This window comes from Talpa occidentalis, unplaced genomic scaffold, assembly GCF_014898055.3.
Source record: "Talpa occidentalis isolate TD23 unplaced genomic scaffold, MPIMG_talOcc4v2.1, whole genome shotgun sequence".
NCBI lineage: Eukaryota > Metazoa > Chordata > Mammalia > Eulipotyphla > Talpidae > Talpa > Talpa occidentalis.
In genome coordinates this window covers 59,794,619-59,819,575 of record NW_026555331.1, presented here as the reverse complement: position 1 = coordinate 59,819,575, position 24,957 = coordinate 59,794,619, and the positions used below count along the sequence as shown (strand labels likewise).

Genomic DNA, 24,957 nt, shown 5'->3' with positions numbered 1-24,957 from the left:
TCTGACAGTGGTGGAGTAACAGGAATTCTGATATGCACGTATGTCTTATGACCACACGATCCTGAATTGCTGGTCCTGAATCAACCTGATTCAAGTTGGATGATTCCCTAAACAACCTTGGCAAGACAGGGAACTCGGTGATATGCTGAGGCCATTAGTAAATACAATGCCCCTGTGGATTCATTTTACGACCTGGAATAGGCACTTTAGTGGACAGCACACATTTCAACACTGTAGGACCCATCCACTCTGCACAGATATTAAAGACACTATAAAAACTAATGATCTTATTTCTGCTATTTTAGAAAATACGATAATTATGACAAGGCTAAAAAGACAATGGCTCTAAAATTCAATAGCTTTCAATTAATTAACAGAAATAAATCAAGGAAAGCACCACTTTGTGATGGACCCAGTTCCTAGACTGAGTGTGGAAACACTACACTTGACTGCATTTTAAAAACAGAAGAAATGATACTGGCTGGCACTGAGAAGTAGGGTTTTTATATAAAGTACACCAATTTGTAAACCATTGACCTAAGGGTCTAAGTGTAAGAATAACAGTAAATGTGTTCATATTTCTTTTCCAGAGGCATTTACTTCTTTCACCTTCCAAGTTCATTTGGCATCCTGTTTATCCTGTACCAAATGAATTACCCCATTGCTTGAAGGAGTCACAGTTTTCTAGATTTTATAGCTACTTGTTACTTAAAAAGTATGTATTAAAACATCCAATATGAGGTAGAAATCCTTTTTACAGGCTTTCTTGCCAGAGAATCGAAGCTTTGATGCCTGTAAAGGAGAGAGTTTACTCCACATGCCCAAAAGGCTTCTGTTCTACAGTCTCTCTTCAAACTGAACTTCTAGTGGAAAGAGGAAAAGATTGTGCATTTTCATGTCCATAGAATTCCTCTTTCAATTTCCAAGAACATTTTTTACTTTATTTTTTTTTTTTTGGATGGAAGGAAATCGTTTATTGCATTTGTAGTGTGTCATTTATTATAACAGAAGAAAAGATCATAAATGTATTAATATATTAACATTTGTTAAATCTTTTTAAAATTTATTTATTTTAAATTATTTTATATATTTTTTACATCCTTTTTTTCATCTTTGTACAATGTATGCATTTTCATCTTGGTTATAGAAGAATATTTTTTAAAAGCCCATTTGTGGACTGATAAATAGGAAGTTTTAAAAAAAAAATCACAACTAAAAGTTGAAGGATTAAATGTAGCAAGTGTTACCTAAAATTTAAAATTTTCTGATCCAGGAGACGAAAAGGGATGTGAAAACAAAAATTAGACTATGTTAACTGTAGTGATATTTAAATTCTATTTAACTTAACTTAAAATAAAGTGACTGAGATTGAGTGTAGTGAATGCAATTTATAAATAACATTAGAACTTTGTATTGAAAACAATTTGACAAGGCTAGTAGAAGAGTGCTACTTGCTTACCTCTTCATAAACCTTCTTAGCACTGTCATTATCTCCAAGCAAGAGGTACCCCACTCCGAGGTCATTCTTTAAGGATGTATCATCAGGAAATAGTTGAACTAATCTCTGTAGGGTAAGCAGGGATCCTCTCATATGACCTGGTATGGTGAGAACAACAACAAAAACCAATAGCAAGGAAAACAGATCCTGTATATTTCTGCATTAAGACTATATATCCCAAGAAATTATTCAACAGAGCATGAAAACCTGCTAAAATCTGCCTTTACAAATTGATGACTAAGGACCTCTAATAGGATTTCATTATGCAGTTGCAATGATATCAATGGTCCCTACAAGTAGATATTGAATATGAGTAATTGTAAATATTTTATTTATTTATTTTTAAAAGATTTACTTAATTTATATATACAAGAACTGGGGTGTAGGCCAGAGGTCAGGGGAAGAGGGGGTGAGAGGGTTCACCAGAGACAGAGTGGGGAGCAGAACAGGCAGACTGAAATACACTGCTGAGGGGAGCAGCGGGCGAGACAGGAGAGGTCTGCTGTGCCATGTGGGTAGCTTCCTGGCTGGGGATTGAATTTGTGCTGCAGTGGCTGCGGATAGCTTCATAGTGCTGCGTCTTAACCCCCTGTGCCACCATGGAGGCCCCATAAATATTTTAGAGACACTCTAACTTTCTAAATTCATCAATATTTATCTTTTTATGTCAAATTCCCTCAAGAAAGTTTTCCTTGCCAATTTCTCGTAAAAAATGTTTTACAGAGACATTTTTGGTTTATTGTGTTTAACTTTAAAATTATTACTAGAAAATAAATAAAAAGTGTAATGGATTTCAGGGTTCAGCATCCTGTATGAACCGTGAAGAGGCACTGAGGGCCGCTGATGACACTATTTCCCATTATGCAAGTCCTATCTCTGCAATGACCCAGTCATGGAGCAAGTAAGGTATCATCCAGTATTAAGGCGCCCTCTGGTGGACGACTGTATACTCTGCACAACACGAATCAGGTATACCCTAGCTTCCAATAAGTTAAGAGTGTCAGACAGAAATCTTTAAATTTCTGGGGCATACTTACTGTCACTACTCCTCCCCACCACTGCAAAGACAAACTATATATTTGTAAATGTACAAAATAAGACTAGTATACATGGCAAAATGAATGAATTACCTAAAGAGTGTAGGTGCCCACAAACTGTATTAGCCAAAAGTGTGATAGAACCATCAACAATGTAACAGTTTTATGCTCCACAACAGACTATTTTGACATAAAACACCACCCACTAATCTCCTGGCCTGCTCCCCAGGACTGGCTGCTCTGAGGAGGTCTGCTTAGTCATTCATTCCCTCACTAACACATCTGGCTTATTTTTCTATACCCTTCCTTCTCCCAACTGCCCACACCAGGATCACACTTGTCTGCTTCTAAACTTCCCCTGTTGATTATAACCAGGGTCCTGCTGTTACCACCTCTTTCCTTTCTCTGCTGCCCCAGACCCCTGTCCTATTTTTGTGAGGGGACTTGGCACTGTCACTACCATATTCTGCATATAGTTCCCTCCTCACAGAGCCACCTCTAGTAATCTGGCCTCATTCTCATTCAGAGAAGACTATATTCAAATCCTGTTGAGGAAGAAGGTCAGATTTCCCATGGACAATTTTTCTCCTGGGCAGGGAATAGGGGGAGGCAAGTGAGGCACTTGGTGCAAAGTTTAGGAGGCTGCCAAAAATTCAGTAATCAGATGAATGATGTTGTAGGGATTGTTTCAAAAAAGCCATGACAAACAAAATATGAAAAAATTTAAAGACAGAATCAGTAAATAACCAAGGCTAAGCAGAACCAGACTGAAGGCCGAGGCATGAAAATCTCAATGATTCTGATTTTGCATCCCAGGTGCATATTGAGGGCCTTCCCCTGAGCCCCTGCCCTGCCTTTTCAGTGCTGTTCATGCACTCTGGGTTTTTCCTTCCCTGAACTGGCTGGCCCTTATGAACATAAGTTCAGTGGACAAATCTACCGAAGTGGAACAACTATCTTTAATTTCATCCCTTAGAAAATTTAAAAAGGGCCTACTGGTCATGAATATCATACTCATGTGAACCTCTCCTGGTGACAGTGTAACAGGTGGTCCCCAGGGAAAGGGGAGGTTCCAGGTGCCCTATCCCACGCCAAGGAAGGGTGGAGTTGGGCAGGGAAGTGAAGCTAGGAAAAAATGGACAGAAGGACTGAGAAAGACAAGACTGGCTGAGGAGAAGCAGAGAGAGGAGGAGATAAAGAAGACTTGGAGGAGGCACATGGGCAGAGAAATTTTGAACAAGCTATGCTTGCTGACTGTTGGACTTGTATGAGGGACCTGGGACTTGGAAAGACACTTGAAAGAGACAGAGATGTGGGTGGGAAGCCCATGGGGAGGCTGACAGTGGCAGCCTTTATATTGACTTAGGTTTTGATTTTGCTCCTTTCCTTCCAGACTTGCCTGGCCCCTTCTGCCCCTTTCCTATGGGTCCCCACCAGAAGGTGCCTTAGACTTGTGGCAGGCTTTTGGGCCTCCATGGTACTGTTTTGGGCCAACCCTGTTTGGCTGGGCATTTACCCACAAGGAGATAGGTAACTTCGGGTGCTTGATTTGTTAACTTTATTCTTTCTCTTTATTGCACATTAATTGCATTAAAATTCCTTTCCATTGAAGGTCTGAGTATGTTTGTCTTGTTGTGGCAGGTGGCAGAACCCACTTAGAGCAGGCAGGTTTGGGGATCCTGGAGTACCTCTCACCCTGCCCAGTAACAGTATCAGTAATTTGCCTATTTAACTTATCTAGCCAAGCACCAACCTTAGCAATTACACGTGGCCTAGATGCTTCCCTCATAGTTTACTGATAATAAACTGGGGGCGGGGGAGGAGGGGACAGGCAAAGGGGCAGGGCAGAATCACAAATCTATAATGAAGTCAGGTTATGACTTGTCTTACTGCTTTTTGCACTGAGAATCAGAGTCAGTAAGAGAGGATGCTTTATGCTGCTCTATTCAAAACATTTGTAAATTTACTTAGCGATTAAAAATTCTCTATCATTTTCCTTGGTCTAGAATCACAACTTACAGGTAAAATGTTTAGTACTTGGGACTCCCAACATTTCTCAATATAAAGTTGTCCCACAGATAATTTCCACCTCCATGAATCAGTTTGCTACAGTTAAGAGAGAAAGGAATCTACAGGAAGAATTTTTGGCTCCAGACCATTTAATTTAATTAGCTATGATACCTTAGGCAAACTCTCCAGTCTCTTAACAGTGGTTTATCTCACCTTTAAAATGGAGGAAGGAGGAGTAGGAAGGTAGTAAAAATACCATCTGCATCTTTGCAGTTGTTAAGGTTAGGATTGCTATTTCAGTCTAAGACAAAATCAGGTAAATGACCTGAAAGGAATCATAAAACTTGGATTAGGTCCTCCTTGGTGGTGCAGGGGTTAAGTCTCAGTTCTATCAAGGTATCTCCAGATACCTTGAAGCATGAATTCGATCCCCAGCCAGGGAGGTGACCCACATGGAGCAGCAGACCTCTCCTGTCTCACCAGCTGCTCCCCTCAGCAGTGTATTTCAGTAAATCTGCCTGTTTCGCTCCCTGTTTCGCTCTGTCTCTGGTGAATCCTCTCCTGCCTGCCCCACCCCTCCCCAACCCGTACCTCTGGCCTGTTTTTCCAGTTCTTGTATGAATAAATGAAAATAAAATCTTTAAAAAAAAAAAAAAAACAAACTTGGATTAACTTTCTTGTAACTAAATTTTTCTTGTAACTAAATTCTCCTAATAGTACACACAGCCCTCAGTCTCCTTTTATAAGGGCATCACATCTGCTCTTGAATTTATCTTTATCCCATCCTACCTAGAAATTGCTGTCTTTCTGACCGCCGCTTCAAACTTAGCTTCATCAGGTCGGCGGGGACATCGGGCAGGCCGGCCACCTCTTGGTAGGTCTCGATGGCCTTGCGCAGGACCTCATTGCTCCTCCTCTTCTCAGCCAAGTCATCTTCACACTAGAGGAAGTCCCCACACTGGGTAAATATCCCATGACAGGCTCCACTTGTAATCTCCCAAAATATTTATGAAAAGTTTACTTTTGTACATGGTTTAAAATGAATTCAAGACATATTAAAAGTATCTCTTTATCAAGTAAAAAAAATCAAAGGAAAGGAACAGACCATGCTGTTTTAATAATATGACAGAAAGTTAGCTATTAAAGTGATAAAAAATATCATAAAAGCAAAACTAATATATGCCAGGACTGGTGGAGATTCATATCAGGTTATATATTGACATTACATAAACAGGAGCCTAGTCCATAATTCTTGATCTTTCAGTAGTTTATTCCCGGTTTCATTCATCTGTTCTATGCATATGGCAGACAAACTGAACACAACAAAGTCCCTTTTGCATTTTGTTTCATTCTAAACAGAAATGAAGGACAACGCGCACATGAAAGATGGTGTGCGTGATGGTTATCAGCACCGTAGATAAATCAAAGCAGGCTCAGCAGTGCCGGGGCGGGGTGGCAGGAAGGATGCCAGCTGAATCAGGATGATCAGGGAGAGCCTGAAAGAAGTGAGGGGAGCAAGGCGGGAGGGTATCAGGGGGAAGAAGCTCCAGGCAGAGAGGACAGCAAGAGCAAGACCCTTTGAGATGGAATGAGGACTAGAGGAAAGCCAGGCACGGTGGAGAGGAATGAGGTGGAGGGCGATGGGGGCATCAGGTAATGAGGAGCCTGGTAAGCTAGTTCACACTGTGTGAGCTGGGAGGAGACGGGGTTACTGACATCATCTGATATATGTGTTGAAAGGATCACACTGGAAGCTGTATGGAGAGCAGACCTGGGGGGAGGGAAAAGCACAGAGCCCAATGAATGTTCCAGCAGGAATCCAGACAAGAGGTGATGGAGGTCTACATTAGGGTAGTAGTGATTAGGTGGTAAAAAAAATAGCTGGATTATAGATATATTTTGAAAGTGAGTGCTAAAAGATTTGTTAATGATCTGAGTGTGGGATATGAGAGGGAAGCAGGGAGCACGATAGGAGAGATCTGCCGCGCCATGAGGGACCCTCGCCGGCTGGCCGGATCGAACCAGCGCTGCAGAGGCTTCAGACAGCTTCACAGCTCGGCGCTCAACTGCCTGTGCCACCAGGGGAGGCCCTAAGTGTAGGATATGAGAGAAAGGGAGAGAGAAGTCAGGGATGAATTCAAATGTTCTGACTGAAGTAATTATCAGATAGAATCACCACTTCCTGCAAAAGTAGGTTTATAGGGATATGAAATTAGGAGTTTAGTTTTGGATATATTAAACTCCAATGCCATTTCCAGAAAGGTGCACACAGGTATCTGGTGTTCAGGAGAAAGGTAAGAGTTAGAGACACACATTGGAGAATCATCAAGGATAGAGATGGAGTTGAAAATGAGAAGCTATAAACAGTTGTAAGTGTAGATAGAAAAAAGAAGAGGTCCAAGAACACTAAAGAACTGAAAGTTTCTAGGTTATTAGCGGTCAGAAAGACAAGGCCGGATTAGCAAAACAAATGGAGTAGGAGGGAGAAGAGAAGAAAATAAAAAGGAAGTGGTGTTTTGGAGGCCAGCTGGCAAAAGGGATGGAGAGAGAGCTCAGTGATGTTAGAGGGCTGTCAGGTTTGGCCGTCTGAGCTGAGATCATCCGGCTAGAGATGGGCAACATGGCCCTCTGCTGGAGCCAGCAAGACCCTGTCCGGCTGGCTGGGGACCTGGAAGTGAAAGAAGCAGTTGCAAGAGGAAACAAGAAGAAAGGAGGTGGAGACAACTATTTCAATGAGTTTCACTGTGAAAGGGAGCAGAGAAATGGACCAGGAAGGGGAATGTAGAGACAAGAGATGAAAATTATAGCATGTGACAGTAGACAGGGGAAATATGATGCAGAAGGGGACACAGACTCCTCTAGCAGGTGCGAGGGCACAGGAGAGTTCATCTGTGCTAGCAGGAGGGAGGGCAGACCAGAGGGGAGCAGACAAGGAGGTTGGGAGCAAGGGAGTGGGGTCATATCAAAGTTCTCTTTGGATATTTCTATTTTCTCAGTGAGAATTCTTAGTTAGAGATTGAGAAGGAGGAGTGAAACCACAAGTAAAAGAAGATTTAGTAGACTGCAATTTGAGAATTATCATTTGAGGAAAAATGATACTAGTTAGATGCTGAAAGCAGCACATATAATGTTTTATCAGAATATCCTTGTTAAAACTGTTTACCTTGTTAAAACAGACTGTGTGCTGACATTAATATATAGGTGCCTGCAAAAGAAAGCAAACTCCACATATGAAGAGATGGTAGGAAAACGATCTCTTCCTCCACTACCCCAAAATGAAAATCTTAGAATCAGTACAAATTGATAAATTACCTGTGGGAAGCTTTTCAGAAAATAACACATGTGAAAAATAACTTGTTGATAGGTACAGATTCAGATAAGTTTCCCAGAGTGATGTGTTAGAACTGAAGCAGTGGTGACAGACAGAAGTGGACGGATTTATGAGGGAAAGGAAGCTGATAGGACAAAAACATCTAGATAAGAAAGAGCAATTCTCCCACGCTGTGTTGAAAAAAGTTTCAGGACATACAACTGCCTCTTCAAATCTGTAAATGTCCTTCAGAATAAAACATCTACCAGGAGAGAAAATCAGGGTCAGGACCCCTGTTATCGTGCCTGCACAGCCTTCCAGGTAGTCACAGGCTGGCTTTTCTGTGTAGGCATCAATTTCTGATGAGTTTGGCTGTGGTGAGTTAACTCCCCAAAACATGGTCTTCATAGATGACTTCACGGAATGACAGAGTTCCAAAACTGAGAATCTTTTTGAGACCAATAGTTCTGCTTGTTAATTTAGTAGCCTCTTCAAGCTACCACATCAATCCTGAAAGAGTCTCTTGTTAAAGCAAGGACAAATGCCTTCCATGATAATCCTCCTTTATACAGATAGGAATAAATATCTTTAAACTCAGTCTGGAAGAAAAGATGTATAATCTATATGTCTTTTTCACTCTCCTCTGTCCCTGCTCCCAGGTATCTCATTTTAATGAAGTGTAAATGTCATACAACTTCCCCAGAACTGGGAAAACATCAGTATTAAAATGGCACATAAATTCTTTAATGATCTTTTGAATGAAACTGAACAGGTTTGTCTTGAAAATAAAAAATGTCTGGATTGATTTTTATCAGTTCAGCACATGTAGGTAAAGTATACTGAGCTAAAACTGAATATTGGTTATACGAAGTCAGCATCACAAAGTCTTTTCATGACTTGACCTAATTCACCCACCTGACCTTCCTAGGAGATGTGTCATTTTCTGCCTCAGACACATCAATGGTCTGTATAAGATAATAAAGTGAATGAATTTATAATTCAAGAGCTTGTGTCTGATGTTCAGGGAACTCAGTCAAAATTGATTTTTGCAGTGATCCAACAAATAAATATCAGTGTTACTTTAGAAATAACAGATACTATAGTTTGCATTTAACTTAATGTTGCTGAATTTTTCAATTTTATAGGGATATTCCAAAGTAATTGTTTCATCTGCGAACAGAATTAAAAAGTCACCACTATTCCTCCCTATAAAATCCATCTTCTGTTCAGTTCTTATTTTTAAAATTATTTTTAAAATTGCTCTATTAAAATTTAATTTATCATGGCTAAATTTTGGTTTATGCCACATTAACATTAATATCAACAACAACTTATGGCCTAACAGTTTAGAGATAAAATAGAATAATGCCCAAGGCATAAATCTCAAATTCCTACTGTTAAATAAGGATAATAAACACCGTGTGTGGGCCTCCCCGGTGGCACAGCGGGTTGAGGGCAGCGCTGAGAAGCTGTCCACAGCCTCTGCAGCATGGGTTTGATTCCCAGCTGGCCAGGGAGCTACCAGCTACCAGTCAGACCTCTTCTGACTCACCCACTGCTACGCTCAGCAGAGTATTTCAGTCAATCCACCTGTTCTGCTCCCCGCTCTGCCTCTGGTGAATCCTCTCGCCCCCCAACCTCTCTGGCCTGTACCCCAGTTCTTGTATAAATAAAAATAAATCTTAAAAAAATAAAAATAAAAAATAAACACCGTGTGCAATCACCATGTGCAAAAAGTAGTGTATTTCTTTCAACTTTGTTGCCCACAATTAATATCACACATAAAGTTCTAAAGCAGAAAACATGTTTGCCATAACCAAATTAGCACTTGAATCAAGCATTATTATCTCTAGTTAATATGCTTTCCTTAATTAAGTGACTGTCAATAGCAGCAGCAAAGTACATCACTTAGTTGGAACAGGCTTGCCCTTTTGGTAACAAACACATTCTCTCTCATTTAAGGGCAGCAGAATTTAGCAGTCTAGGTAGACTACTGACAAAGATGATAAAGATATTGTCTGCTAATCCTGGTCTGTGCCATGCGTAAAAGGAATTTATTAGCATTAATTTTCCACAATTTAATTCATTAAAACTTAATAAAAATTTAATGATCAGGTTTTAATGGGGAGATAGGAAGAATGTGAGCATTTGCATCGCAAGTGATTGCATTTTGAGTTCAGAGTCAAACACACTTGCTTTATTTATAGATGTGTTAGTTTCTGTGTGAGTGTCATACACCAGTGACTGTGCTGACCCCCTCAAAGGGGTGCTGTCAGCTTCTTCTTGGTCTGAAAATTCTCTGGAGCTGTGCATCTATTGTTTCCCAAAAGAGTTGACAATTTCATACCCATGGCCCCTCCCTAGGCAGGGCTGCAGGATCTGTATCATACGTCATACTTGTAGATCAGCCCTGGCTTTGCTCTGAGGCCCAGACTCCATAAATCCAATGATCTACCTGACAATGTGCACTTGAACATCTAAAAGGCATCATTTAACATTTGGTCCTTTTTTCTTTTTTTTAAAGATTAATTTATCCATGCATACAAGAACTGGGGTACAGGCCAGAGGTGTGGAGGGTGACAGGATTCACCAGAGACAGAGTGGGGAGCAGAACAGGCAGACTGAAATACACTGCTGAGGGGAGCATCGGGCAAGACAGGAGAGGTCTGCTGCACCATGTGGGTTAGCTCCCTGACCAGGGATCGAACCTGAGCTGCAGTGGCTGTGGATAGCTTCACATGCTGTGTCCCAACACCTTGCACCACCAGGGAGGCCCCCGACATTTGGTTCTAATTAACAAAAAAAAAAGCAAACTCTTGAATGTGCTCCTCCCCAAACCAGTTCCTCCAATAGTCTTCCCAGTCAGTAACTAGCACTATCCGCTCCTCAGCTGGCGAAACCAAAAGCCCAGGATCCTCTCTTTCTATGACCTTTATATGTAATCCATCATTCAGGCCTTCAGTTCTACCTTCTGCCCACTTCTCTGTCCCCATGGCCAGGACAACAGTCTGAGTCACCCTATCTGGAGTACACTTGCAAAAGCCTCTTATTCCTCGTTTCTTCTTTGGCTTTCACAATCGTGGCAACCAAAGCAATTTTTACCAAAAACAAACAAACAAACAAACAAACAAAAAACAACAACCAACCAGATGGAGTCACACCCATGCAAAAAGCCTTCCCTGGTTTCCCAGCACATAGTCTCAATCTGCGAGGACAAGCAATGGTCCCACTGCATCCTCCCTCTGCATACTCTCTCTCTGTACTGGAGCTTATTATGCCAAGGTTATTTCCATGCATCGTAGCCTTTGCCCCTGCTGTTCCCTCTGCCTGGACAGCTCCTTCCACAACCTTGCCACCTCCCTCAAGGGACCTTTCTGGTCACCTTGTCTAAAATGCTGTCTTCCCTGTCACTTTCCAACACATCACCTGAAGCCAAAAAATCTGAATAGGTCTGTTTCTTATTCCATTACCTTCTTTTCTTTATGGGATATATTATTATGTAAGATGATTTCACACAGTTATTTTTAACACTTTATAATATTCTTTAAATATGTATTTATGTATAAAGACTTTGCACACTTTGCTCAGATGTCACTTCCTGGGTGAGACCTTTTCTTGCCACCCAATTCAACATTTCAGCTCCCTCACGTGGCTCTACTCTACTTCTTCTTTGCTCTCCTTGGCACATCTCTCCACTGGCTTCACCATTGCAATAAAAGCACTGTATGTTTTGTTGATGATGGCACATGCAGAGCCTAGAATAGGGTCTGACATCTACCGCCATGCCCCACACAAGACACACTGGTTAACCATGGATGCATATATGACAGTGGTCCCCGATTCCTACTTATTAGTGACACTGAAGCACACATTGCCCATGTGCTACAGGAACAAAGAGAAATCATGGAGGGCCTGGCTTCTCTTCCAAGCTGCCCTCCTGAATTGCTATGCCAGCAGAATGGAGAATTCTCTTTGACAAATACATGCACCTATATGATATTTGCACAACACCAAACTTGTCCCATCACTAAGTACCAGATGACTATAGTCGGCTCACTAAATAATTTCTGAGTAACTTTTAAAATAACTTCCAGTGGGATATAAGACAAAGACAGACCTTAGCGTGTTCATGATAAAGACCCCAGGGGTCTCCCTGGTGGGTTGCCTCAGTGCTATCACCTCTACTGCCTGAGTTTGATCCCCAGCCAGGGAGCTACCCACACGGCACAGCAGACCTCTCCTGTCTCTCCCGTATTTCAGTGAATCCTCTTGTTCAGCTCCCCACTCTGTCTCTGATGAATCTCTCACCCCCGGCACCTCTAGCCTGTACCCCAGTCTTTCTACACAAAAATAATAATTTAATAAAAGACCCCAGGGGCACACGAGGGTTTACAGTTACAGAGAAATGTGGAAAAGCTTCAGGAAATGAAGAGCTGGAGTAGAGAAAGCCAGCGAGAAAGGAGGTGGTGCATGCGGAAAAGGAGAAGGTAGCTGGCAAGAATAAACCCAGTTGGAATAATTAACAGAGAAAACAAAGTACATTCAGCTTTATCTTTCAAAAAGTATTTCCTAAGCACAGCTGTAACCTCTAGTTATAAAACAGAATTATTAAAGCTCTGAGGAGCCTAAAGCGAAAACTACGTAGGGGATTAAACACAATGAGATGTGGGGGTGTTGGGAAATCAGTGACCAAAGTGGTAACCTCCACTTTCTTCTCAAAATAAAAGAAAAACTATAATGGGGAGGAAGCAGGAAAATACTACTAAATCAAATGGTATATATTAGCAATAATTGTTTAAGGAAAAATAGTATTTTTATGCTTATGCATGAGATATTGCATTTTATATAGATGTTAGAAAGGAAAAAAAGAAAATGCAAAAAGTAGGCAGTGAAAAATCCAATCACACAGAACAAGGACATTAAAAAGGAGTATTCTAAGTAGAAGGATTTTAGAATACCTGAGCCTTCCCGTATCTCGCCCGTGGACTCTGTGGGTATTTGTGTACTAGTTCTTCAAATGCATTCACTGCTTCCTCAATTTTTCCCTGTTAGGAAGAGGAAATTGTGTAAATACTGCAAATTCAAATACTTTGTTCTCATTGATTATTATGCCAAGTTTATTTAAAATTCGCCAAATAATTTTGTCAAAATTTCCTGGCTGTACTCTGAGTTTAAGGTTTTAGCTAAAATTTTAAAAAACTGACTCTATTACAGCAAACATGAAAGTAAAAATGAACATAAATAAACGTTATTTTTTGAAAGAAAGGTACCCGGCAAATGATGTAATACGAGTCTTTGCTGGAGAAACTGCATTTGCCCTCTCTAGGCATAGATCCTCCATGCATTCCGAAAGACAATATTTACATTTTAATTTTGGGGGGAAATATTGCTGGCAGCTATCCTGCCTTGGAGTTTGCAGTGAGAGATCTGAAGCACCTGTTAAAACAGCATGATGATGGTCATCTGGTCGGGCACCTGTCTGTCACCAAACATCAGGATGGATTTGGCTCATCTGGCTGACTAAGACCCTCATGAATTCTGTGTCATGTGACCCTCCCTGAGCTCACATGGCCCCTCCTGCAGATGGTCCAAGCTCCCGTGTCTCTGACTACTACCAGGTAAAAAGAAAAGAAGGTCCCTTAGAAGGTGTGCTTGGTGAGGGCACTGACTTGGGGTGAAGGACTCCTCCTGACCTCACCCATCTGTTGCCACTGTACATGGAAACAACATCACCAGGTTTCTTGTAGTGGGGAGCAGCTCAAGTATACTGGGAACTATGGGGTCAACAGATTTTTTGAGTTGGACTTGCTCAAATATCCCAGCTCAAAGTAATTTGGTAAATCCATGCATTCCACATGTACATGCAAACTCTTTGTGCTTGTATGCTTTGACCTTCACTGAGTGAGACTTCATACATTGAAGTTAACATCATATGTGTGGCTCTGCAGAGCAATCTGTGGGTTATCACCTTGCTGCTATTTATACCTACTTCTAAAAGCCTTGACTAAACAGCCAGGAGTCAGGTTCAAGTTCTGTATATCATATCCTTAGATAGGTGTCTTCAAAGAAGGAGACGTTCTTGTCCCTCTCACATGTCTGCAAGGGATGCTGAGGGGCTGGTGGAGAACATATGTGTAGAGGTGACCAGTGCAGATTGCCTGGTTAGTGCCGGCTCCCCTACTTGGGAGGTGTGTGACTTATAGGCCTTAAGGCTTTGTCTTTGGTGCCTTGTCTGAAAATGATGACAATGATGGTACTTGACCACCTTGTGGAGTGGCTGTGAAAATTAAGATCTCATACATAAAATGTTTATAGACACTGCAGAGTGTATGTTACTTATTATCACTGTGGTATATGTAGGGGCTGGAGTGGGGTTTGTGGGCACAAGATAATGGTGCCTGTTCCAGACAAGCCTCTTCCCTTATAGGCAGTTTCATAGAAAGAGAAAATCAAATCAGGAACACATTCTCTATCAGAAATAATTGTATCATCAATTAAAATATGCTGTTGCTCTCACAATATTACTTAAAAAAAAGACTATTTTGAGGACAAGCTTAAGTTCACAGCAAAATTAAGAAGAAAGTAGAGATATCCAATATATCTCTGGCCCTGACACACGCACAGCCTTCCTTATTATCATATTCCCCCAAGTGTGATATATTTGTTACAATTGATAACATATTGACTCTCAAAATATCACCCAAAATCTATAGTTTAACTTTGGGTTGAGGGATTTGTCTATTCATTCCTTGTCTTTTACCCAACCCACACCTTGCCCATCACAACCACTAATCTTTTTACAATCTCCACTGCTTTTGCCTTTTCCAGAATGCCATGTAGTCAAAAACATACAGTAGATAGCCTTTTCTTCTTGGCTTTTTTTAACTTAATAAATGTTGTTCAGATTTCTCCATGTTTTTGCATGGTTTAAGAGGTCATTTATTTTTAGGGCTGAATAATATTCCATTATCTGTATGTACCACAGTTTATCTACTCATCTACTGAAGGAGATTTCGGTTGTTTCCAAGTGTAGGCAATTAATAGTAATGTTGCTTTAAACAACACACAGGTTTTTTTGTGGACATGTATTTCCAACTCCTCTGGTTAAGTACTAAGGAATGGGATTTCTCAATTATGTAAGAATACATACGGCTTTGTACGAAACCAACAAACTGTCTTTTAAGAGGCTATACCAATCTGTATTCCTACTAGTGAGGTGTAAGGGTCCCTGTTATTCCACATCTTCACCAGGATTTAGTATTGTCAATTGTCCAAATGTTGGCCTTTCTAATATGAAACATGTGATAGGAATCTCATTGTTCTGATTTGCACTTCCTCAGTGATGTAGGACATGGATCATCCTTCCTATGCCTCTGTGCCATGAGTATATCTTCTTTGGTAAGCGGTGGCTGTTAAGGTATTTGGCTCATTTTTAAATTGAGTTGTTTACTTACTGTTGATATTTAAGAGTTCTTGGCATATTTTAGATAAGTTAATTTTCACATCCACTATCTTATTTCTTCTTTGAATGATTTTAAGGGATGAAGGGCTCATGCTCAATATCTTGTTCTGTATGCTTTCCTCAGTAATAGTTTCCTGCTGCTGCTGATTTTCACCAAAACAACAGAAATCTATTCTTTCACCGAAACTGAAGTCCAGAATCAGTTTCACTGGGCTGAAATGAGGGTCTTGGGAGGGACATGTTTCTTCCAGAGGCTGTGAGGGAGAATCTGTCTCTTGTCCCCTGATAGCCTTTCTTGACTTGGGAACACATCACTCCAATCTTCACAGTCATCTCTCTGTGTGCTCTTCTACTTTGCATCAAATTTTTCTCTACCTCGCTCTTAGGAAACGTGTGATCGCATTTAGAGATTAATTGGATCATGTAGGATAATCTTCTTGTCCCAAGATCCTTAACTTAATAACACCTGCAAAGATCTTTTTCCCCAAATACGGTAATATGTATTAGCTTCCAGCAATTAGGATTAGGGCATGGATATCTTTCCTAGGCTGCTGTTTGCTACCACATGCCTTATGCAAATTAAACTGAAAATGTTGAGGCTATCATTGTGAAAATCACGCTAACCATACCATCATAGATTTAACACACAAAAATAACAATATCCATAACACACTTTTTAAAGAATTTTGTTCTGCTTGATGCTCCCTTAGTATCATGCAGGTTGTAATAATAATAACGGAATATTATGCACCGCCCCTGACACCCTCTGGATACCCTGAAGACAGAGTCTGTGTGACTTCCTAAGATGCCATTAGCTGCTCTCACCTCAGCAGCCTGACAAAGTAAATGTGTTTGTTTTTAGCCTGAATTTCTTTTCTCTGGGTACTTACTAGACAGTTTGGCACCTAACACTATTGTGTAATTCTTATTAAAAACTCAACTGTCAGATAGCATGTTGGTGAAGAACTGCCTGAAAACGATCTGTTCTTTAATATAGTTTATATTTTTTCCTGGAACCAAGACAGTTCATTGGGGAGGCACATACCTGAACCCTATTGTCTGGCAGGAAGCTGAGGGGCAGCATTACAGGACATGAAGCCCCACTCCCGCTTGTGTGTGGTGGACTCTGCACATGTGATGTCAGGGAGGAGGCGCAGACAGGTGGCTGTGCCCCCTTGAGGAAGAGATAAGCAGAGCTTTCTCTCCAGACTTGGTGCAGAAGAGCTATTCAGATGAGCAGTATTCATCTCATGCGTTGCTATGCCCCATGTTTTGCCCACAGTTCACTCCAATCCTCGCACAGGTTAGAGCTTCCGGTGTGAATTTCCATGTGATGACTTTACTCTGGTTTTATCAGGTTTTCCCTTCTCTCTCTTTTTTTCCCACTTAAAATACAATCACGATATATGATTGCAACACATGAGCACATTTCAGTATGCTATTTTAAATCCCTTTTCCAGTCCCTATCAAAAGCAGTGTGGTTTATGAGAATACTAAAAATGGGTCTTCCGCATGACCCAGCAATTCCACTCCTAGGTACCAAAGAACACGAAAACACTAACTGGAAAAGAAAGCCGCACTCCTGTTCACTGCAGCACTATTTACATTAGCCAAGATATGGAAACAACCTCAGGGCGAAAAAACAGATGCGTGGATCAAGAGGTGGTATACGTACACAATGGGTAAGGAGTTGTTAAAACCACAGATAGTATTTTTTAAAAATAGATGATTGACATATGGTATGATCTACACATTTTTTGGAAAGGAAAAATAAAGTAAAAAATAGGAACTACTTCAATGTGGCAGCGCACTTGAAGCTGGATGTGATCTGAGGCCGGCCCTCCTCTGCCCTGCCTAGCAAGGCCTTCACTCTGGTACCAGGCAGTCGGCCGCAGCATTTGAAAATACCAGCTACAAAACAACCTTAAAAGACTTAATTGTGCTGACAGTAACACAGTTCCCTTTGTTTCAGAAGCCACAATTGCTTATGTGGCTACTTTTCTCTCCTGTTATAGATTTAGGGTGCCCCTTGAGGAACACCATCACTACTCCTGATCAGCAGGAACCCCAGAACACCACAGGGATGGACCAGCACTTTTGCATCCCCCTGATCAAACTGCCCCTTGATAACTGAGCCCTTCTTTACCATTCACTGCAATTACATAAAACTCCCTAAAGCTGCTCAATTGCTCTTTATCCCAAAAGTCACCTGGGAAACAGGCACTCCACATTTTCACATACGACACTTAGGGCATAGAAAGTGAAGAATGCCACACAAGGTGATAGAAAAGGGTTTGTTTCATTTTTATTAACAAGTGAAAACTTATCACATACAGGAGATGACTTCATTTTATAAACAAAATTGACTCAGAAATCATCCCATGTGGTTAAATTCAGGGGCAGTGAATACTGAATTTGCTGTAGTAGCCTTTGAAATACTATTTTTTTTTTAGCTGACTAGTGAAGAAGAGGGTAAAGCCAACCTTGCCTTTGGAACCTTATCCACTGCTAGTGACAGAGCCTTCCTGTCTGTTGGTACATTTCCAATAAATGTGTGAAAAGTACATACTTATCCCACTTTAGTTCCTAACCTGGGTGTTTTTATTGCTATTGTTATTTGCATATAGTCCTCTTTTCCCTTTTTTGCAGTCAATGTTTATTTGATTTAAAAGAAAGTATATTGTAGGAAAACTAATGAGTATTACACATAGAATAACTTCATATACATAATAGAGGAAGAGAAATCTCCATTAAAAAATAGATGATTAAACAAAAATGTGATTAAATATATTATAATAAATATTTTTGGATTCAATTATTAGATGAACACACGACCAAATTAAGATAACAAGTAACTTTAACTGATAGGGTCAATTATTTGTTTTCAAGAACTATGTAATATTTACAAACATGCACAAATAATATTTAAAATTAACTGATGACAAAGCAAAGCATAAAACAGACACCCTGGAAATGTGGACACCCGTGCAGTTAACCCCAGAGAGAAAATGGGAAACCTTAAGAGCCAACCAAACTTTTTATTTTCTTTCCTTGAGCTGGTATAAAATGAAAACCTCTAGTTACATGATACTTGACAGTGTTGACAGTTTTTTAAACTCTCATTTGCTATTTATAAAAACCCTTGTAGAAAGTAGGAGGAGTGCCTGTTATTCTCATTTTTTAAAATAAGGAAACAGAGGCTCAGACTGGTCACGTGACCTACCCAAAGACAAAGGACTAGAACTGATGACAGTGGGTTGACTCCCAGTTGGCTGGCCTGCAGGTAAATCCTGTTCTGTTTGGCCATTATAGCTGCAATTCTTTTCACAGGAAATGCTGATGTGCCTGAGGGAAAATCCACTCTATTCAAAGGTTGTTTCTCTTATGTTTCTTTTTTTAACAAATCAAGAGTAATGTTTCTGAGTTCATTCAACAACTAAACCATTTGTACATTTTTCTGAAAAACAAAAACTTCAACTTACCCTTTTACGGAGTTTTTCTGCAGCATCAAGCTCAGCTTTAATAGTCTTATCAAATTTATTTAGTAACTTGGGCTTCTTTTTCTTAACTGAAAGAAAAAAAGAGGGCTTTATTTATTTTCTTGTCAAAAAGTAGTTATTAAGGATAGTGATTTAAAATAGTAAGTTAGTATCAGTCCAAACCTAGAACTGTGGGAGCAGGCACACTCCTGCCTCACCTTCTACACCCTAAGCCCCCCACTTCCCCATATGACAGTCTGTAACTGTAATAGGGTGGTTCTCAGGGAAAGAGGAGGCAGGTTCCCTGCCCCAATTGAAGAAGGGTGGAGCTGAGCAGGGTGGAGGAGAGGTTGGAGAGGAGACTGGGGAAGGAAGGTAGAAGGATGGAGAGCCAGAAGGAGGCCTGGAGGAGACACATGGAGCAGAGAGACAAGTGAAGTTGAGATTGCTTCTTGGCCTTGGACTTGTACCAGGGACTTGGGGGACATGGAAGGCAGCATCTGACACAGAGATTTGGGTGAGAGACTGGTTGGGAGGATGATGACAGCAGCTTTTATCTTGATTTTGATTTTTTTCTTTTCCTTCCAGACTCACCTGGCTCCTTCTGCCCCCTTTCTCTGGTTCCTCACCAGAAGGTGTCTTAGACTTGTAGCAAGCTTTTGGGCCTCACTGGTCCTGCTTTGGGCCAACACTGTTTGGCTAGGCATTTACCCATTAGGGGATGGGTAAATTTGGGTGTTTTGTGTGAAAAATTTTATCTACTCTTTCCCTTCTCTTCTCTTTTTTGCACATGAATTGTGTTAAAGTTCCTTTCCAATAAAGGTCTTATGCACCATAGAATGTTTGTCTTGATGTGGTGGATGGCAGACCTATTTAGAGTGGGCAGATTTGTGGGTTCTGGGGTGCCCTTCACCCTGCCCTGTAACATGACTGCCAAGTCACAGGGAGACAACACAGCCCTTATAAGCTCTATGGTGAATTTAGTGTAACTCCCTTACCATGATTTTATTTTTCATGGTTATAGTAACCCATGGTAAAGTGCAATGCAAAAATATTATGGACAAGAAGACATTTTGAGGGAGAGAACATTCACAAAACTTTAATTACAGTGTATCGTTATGATTGTTTTATTTTATTAATAGCTATTATTTTTAATCCCTTACTAGGTCTAATTTATAAATTAAACCTAATTTTTTAAAGATTTATTTATTTATTTATACAAGAACTGAGGTACAGGCCAGAGGCATGGGAGGACAAGAGAATTCACCAGAGACAAAGCGGGGAGCAGACCAGGCAGACGGACCAAAAACACTAATGAGGGGAGCAGTGGGCAAGACAGGAGATGTCTGCTGCACCAGGTTGGTTGCTCCTTGGCTGGCCGGGAATCAAACCCACACTGCAGAGGCTGTGGACAGCTTCACAGCGCTGTGCTCAACCTGCTGCGCCACCGGGGAGGCCCTAAATTAAACCTTATTATAGGTATGTATGTACAGGGGAAATATAGGGAACATATAGGGTTTGGCGTACTGTCTGTGGTTTCAGGCAACTACTAGGGGTCTAGGAACTTACCCTTGTGGGTAAGTGGGGACTGCTGTTCTGGCATCTGGAAATACTCAGGACATTGACCTAGTTTCTGGAATGAAAATGATAGATATGATTTCTAAATTCTTATGATACACTTCTTGTCTAAGTCCACAAGAGTATTTAAAATAACTTTTGAATATATATTATGTTTTCTGATTAGAGAAAGATAAAAAAAATGAAACTATTCTCAAGGAAATCAAATAGAATAGAATTTCTCAGTCTGACATGAAAGTGTTTCTGATGTGCCCAAGATTGGCGGACTCAGCGAGCATAGCCTCCAAGAACCCAAAGACAGCCAATGCAAACACAAAAGGGAGTTTATTACAGACTCGAGTCCAGGCTCAGGGCACCTACCGATGCAGCAACAGATATCGAGAGCCCCGAACAAAGGAAGCAGGGGTTTTTAATAGAGTTAAATCATGCTGGCAGTTACTCATTGACTACAAGGATGCGTTCTTCAACTTTGCCCGGCTATAATTCTAAGCTGACTGGCCCGGCCGAGATGCAGCTCCAGCCTGCAGCTCCAATTACGGCAAGTTCGCCCTCATTGGTGACCGGAGGGCGAGGGTAGAGTGAGGGTCAAAACTGTCAAAACTATCTCTGGAATGCAGTCATCATTCCTGGGACAGCAAAACCTAAAATTTTAAAATGGCTGTTACACACAAAATGACAAAGCAATGGCTAAGAATACTTATGCTTGGTTCCATATTTCCATGGCATCATGGACCTTACCCACTCCAGCTCCATTCCACACTTCCAATGGAGGTGCCACCTTTCCCTGAGAAGCTGTATGCCACTTCTAATGCAACTTTTTCTAAATAAAATGGCCTATTTCTTATCTTTGACAGTGGAAAATATGCCCATCTTTCAACAAGTAGCTGAAAACCATATTCCTTATAAAGTTTCTCCAGATATCACTCACACAAGTGCTCAGTTCCCTATCTCCTCCAGCCCCCTCTCACTTTCTTTCTCCTGCAGCCCACAGCAATCTGCAAAATATTTTTCTCTTGTGCTCCTTCCCCATATGACTCTCATTATAATCATGTGGCCACTCAGTCCCATTCCAAACCGTAAGCTCCTACAGAGTGGCACCTATCACATTTAAACTGAACGTACTCATGCTTACCCAGCATGAAGTGCCTGTGTGTGGGTGTGTGCACCTGCACGGGAGGGGGTGTTCTGCACACCTGGCAGTACCCGTGTAGCGGATAGATGCTCAGTGTTCTCTGGAAGCCTAAAATAAATAGTCCTGGTTAGGGCTCAGTAAAGTGTGGATGCAGCTCTGAAGGCTAAGTCGGAAGTTCCAGTTAGAGAAGGAAACTAATGGTGGGGCAGGTAGAGAGGAATGAGAACTATCAGAAGAACACTTCCTCAATGTTCCGACAGTCAACTGACCAATTCAGTTGCTTCTGCTCTATCCTGTCACTAAGGAGGAAGGCTCCTCCTAAGTCACCCTGTCTGCCTTCTACCGTCCTCAAACCCATCTACATTTAACCACGCTGGGCACCTACCGACGCAGCAGTAGGTCACCTTAAAGCAAACACTTGTCATCTTAAAGCAAACAATCCGATAAACAAGACAAACCTCAGCCTGCCTACCTTCCTGTATTAGCCATTTCTCCTTCTCCTTCTCTTGTGCTCCTGCTCTACTCACAGAGCTCTGGCTTCCCCACTCACCACATGGGTAAAATCAAGACTTCTAGAAGGAAGGAGAGCTCAGTGGTTAGGAGTCAGGTGACATGGGTCTGAGTCCCAGCTCTATCCCATCCCAGTTCTGTGATCTTAGCCAAGCTGGTTCTAGGCTTTTCTTACTCTCACTTAGCTAATCTATAAAATGGAGGTAGCATTTTCAAGAACTGTTGGTATTATACAGCACAGTATCTGGCATCTAGTAAGATTTCCATAGTTGAGAGCTCTTGTGATCTTAGCCAAGCTGGTTCTAGGCTTTTCTTACTCTCACTTAGCTAATCTATAAAATGGAGGTAGCATTTTCAAGAACTGTTGGTATTATACAGCACAGTATCTGGCATCTAGTAAGATTTCCATAGTTGAGAGCTCTTAAGTCATAATGGTTTTGACTTTCTCTGCAAGTCCTTTTGCTCCTTTTCTGTCCACCTGACCTCTCTGTGACACCTGACACAGCTGACTTCTCCTTCCTCCTTCCTGAAATGACCCCTTTCCTGACTTCTGTGTCTCCTGTTCTCACAGTTATCCCCCTTATTCTCAGGCCTCTCCGCTTCCTCTCTGTTGCCTATGTGACCCAGCCTTCTGGGATTAGACCTTAACCATCTAAAGGGATTTAACACTTTAATTCCAAACCAAGCTATAGATCCACTAGAATTTTCTCCTTCTTTATAAATATAACACAGATGGTTCAAGTTTACTAGATCAGAGATGGAATTTATTATTCCTCACAAAACTATTCCTTTTCCTGTTTACCCTATTTCAGAGGATAGAGCCATATTTATTTGGTTTCCCAAATCACAAACCTGGTTAGAGAAGGCCAGTAAAACAGCAAAGAAGGTATTTGTGGAATTGGCCAAATATTGAACAAACCCACTACTTTTTTTTTTTTTATTCACTAACTCCATGTCCATGTTGTATAAATATTCTCTTAACTTCCCAGACACTGGGGATTTAACTTCACAGATGGACCACTGAGGTTCCAGAAGGAACTTGTATTTTTCTCTCCCCCACACAAAGGAAGGGGCGCCTATTTTTCACTTCTATGGTTTCCAAAAGGAGGGAAGTTTCCTGTAAGTCCCTAGGCCCCTGCCTTTTCCCACAGGGGAAGTGGTGTTACTTAGCCTCTGCCTCTTGGGAAAAGAGACAAGCAGAGAAGCTCAGTCCTGTCACTTCCTCCTCAAGGCAAATGTTCTCTCTCACGTGGGAGAATGAGGCTGTTCCACACTGCCTGAAGTGGGTGGGTATATCTAATTCTGGGGTTCAATATTAGGAAACATATTATTCGTGCTCGTCTAAGTCCCATCCTTTAATTCAGTTCTCATCAGAAGCAGACTGACACTTTGATCATCCTTCCTTTGTCTCACTCCTTGTGCATTTTTTAGATCACTGCTCTTTCATTTGTTCTACCTACCTCTTCTCTCCTCCCAGGACCCTCAGACCTTCTCTTGTTGAAAAATATGAATGTCTAAAGCAGAGACTGAGAAAATGGTGGAGAAGAGGCATTTTCAACTGCATATCATTATACATTAGATACATGCTGAGGATATGGGAAATGACTGACACTTGACTGAGATGCGAGTCGATAGTGGTGGGAGTTAGTCTTGTCATCTCAGGACTGATTTAAGTATCTCAATTGTTCATTTTGATTTTTAGAAGAGTCTGTGAGGAATGAAAGCAGACCAGGGCAGACTGGTGAGCCCAAGAGTAGACGGTTTTCCAGCTAGCTTTATCAGCCTGTCCCAATATGTCTTCTGGGATATAAAGTTAACATGAGATTAATTTATAAGGGAAAAAAACAAACCACTATTGGCAATTGAAGACATCTAAAACAGTCGACAGTGAGGTAATACACTTGTTAAGCAGCAATACTATAAATAACTTAGTGTCAAAATATTTCAATATCATCACAAAAATGGGCAAAATATTAAAAAACCGCATAGTATCAGTTATAAAGAAATTGCTATGTCCCATCTTTTCATATATCCTAATATTTACTAGTTCCCACTATTGCTCTCCTTTTTGAAATTCAAGTTTTGTCCTATCATGACTATTTTTATTTTTAAATATATAAAAAGCCTACGGCTATTTTTCCGACTGTGAAAAAAACACAGACAGATGTCTTCCTTCTTGCTCTAAGGCAGCATAGCTCTAGTGGGAAGAATAATGGTTTCTCTCGACAGTTAGTAAAGGAACATGGTGAACAATCTCAGGCTTTTTGGGCCTTTGTTTCCCTATGTTCATTGAATGACTCAGGCTGGACTCTTAAGGTCTCTGCAGTTGGAAATCCTGTGCTTTTAGTTTTCAGCTATTTCGACCATATTAATAATTTTTCAAAGTAGATCAAGAAGGTACTGGAATTTTGCTGATTTTTAAAGTGGTTACTGTCTACACTCTACTAAATGTTTTATAGAAATCATTGTTTCTTTTCCAAAATCCTAAAGAAGGAAAAAGGTGGCCAGCTGCATTTCAGATCTTTAGTCTCTTGCTATGCCATGGCTGAAACATTACAAACAAATAAAATGGGAAAGAAAGAAAGAAAATGAAGGAATAAATAAAGGCAAAAAAAAATCCATTTGCATGAAAGGTATATTTAGGTTATATAAAAATTAATGTTAACTCCCTCTCATTTCCATTTAAATCAACAGAGTTTTCATATTATGGTAAATGGGAAGAAACTGACCATCAATAAAAACAGACATAGGATCTTTGCATTACTCTATGTCCTAGATCGTTTCTAGTAAAGAGAGTAATGAAAGTAGCAATGTTGACTATAAGGGAGATAGAAAAGCAACCATTTTTAACCAATCTCTCTGCTTCCAGTCAGTTCCCACATTCTATACTGTCCTGAGGATTTTTCTGAAACACAATCCATCCGTGTCTTCTCACTACTTA

General features: G+C 40.8%; 1 protein-coding gene across 17 annotated transcripts in view; it reads right to left on the bottom strand.

Moving 5' to 3' along the window:
* The window catches only part of ASPH (aspartate beta-hydroxylase), a 196,527-nt gene that overhangs the window by 60,206 nt on the left and 111,364 nt on the right, over positions 1-24,957 (bottom strand). For all 17 annotated transcript variants that reach the window (XM_054692235.1, XM_054692242.1, XM_054692249.1 and 14 more), the window contains 4 exons: positions 18,800-18,885; positions 12,814-12,900; positions 5,335-5,485; positions 1,460-1,596 (listed from right to left, as the gene is read on the bottom strand). In XM_054692235.1, the coding sequence (XP_054548210.1) occupies positions 1,460-1,596; positions 5,335-5,485; positions 12,814-12,900; positions 18,800-18,885 (461 nt within the window). The remainder of the gene's footprint in view (positions 1-1,459; positions 1,597-5,334; positions 5,486-12,813; positions 12,901-18,799; positions 18,886-24,957) is intronic.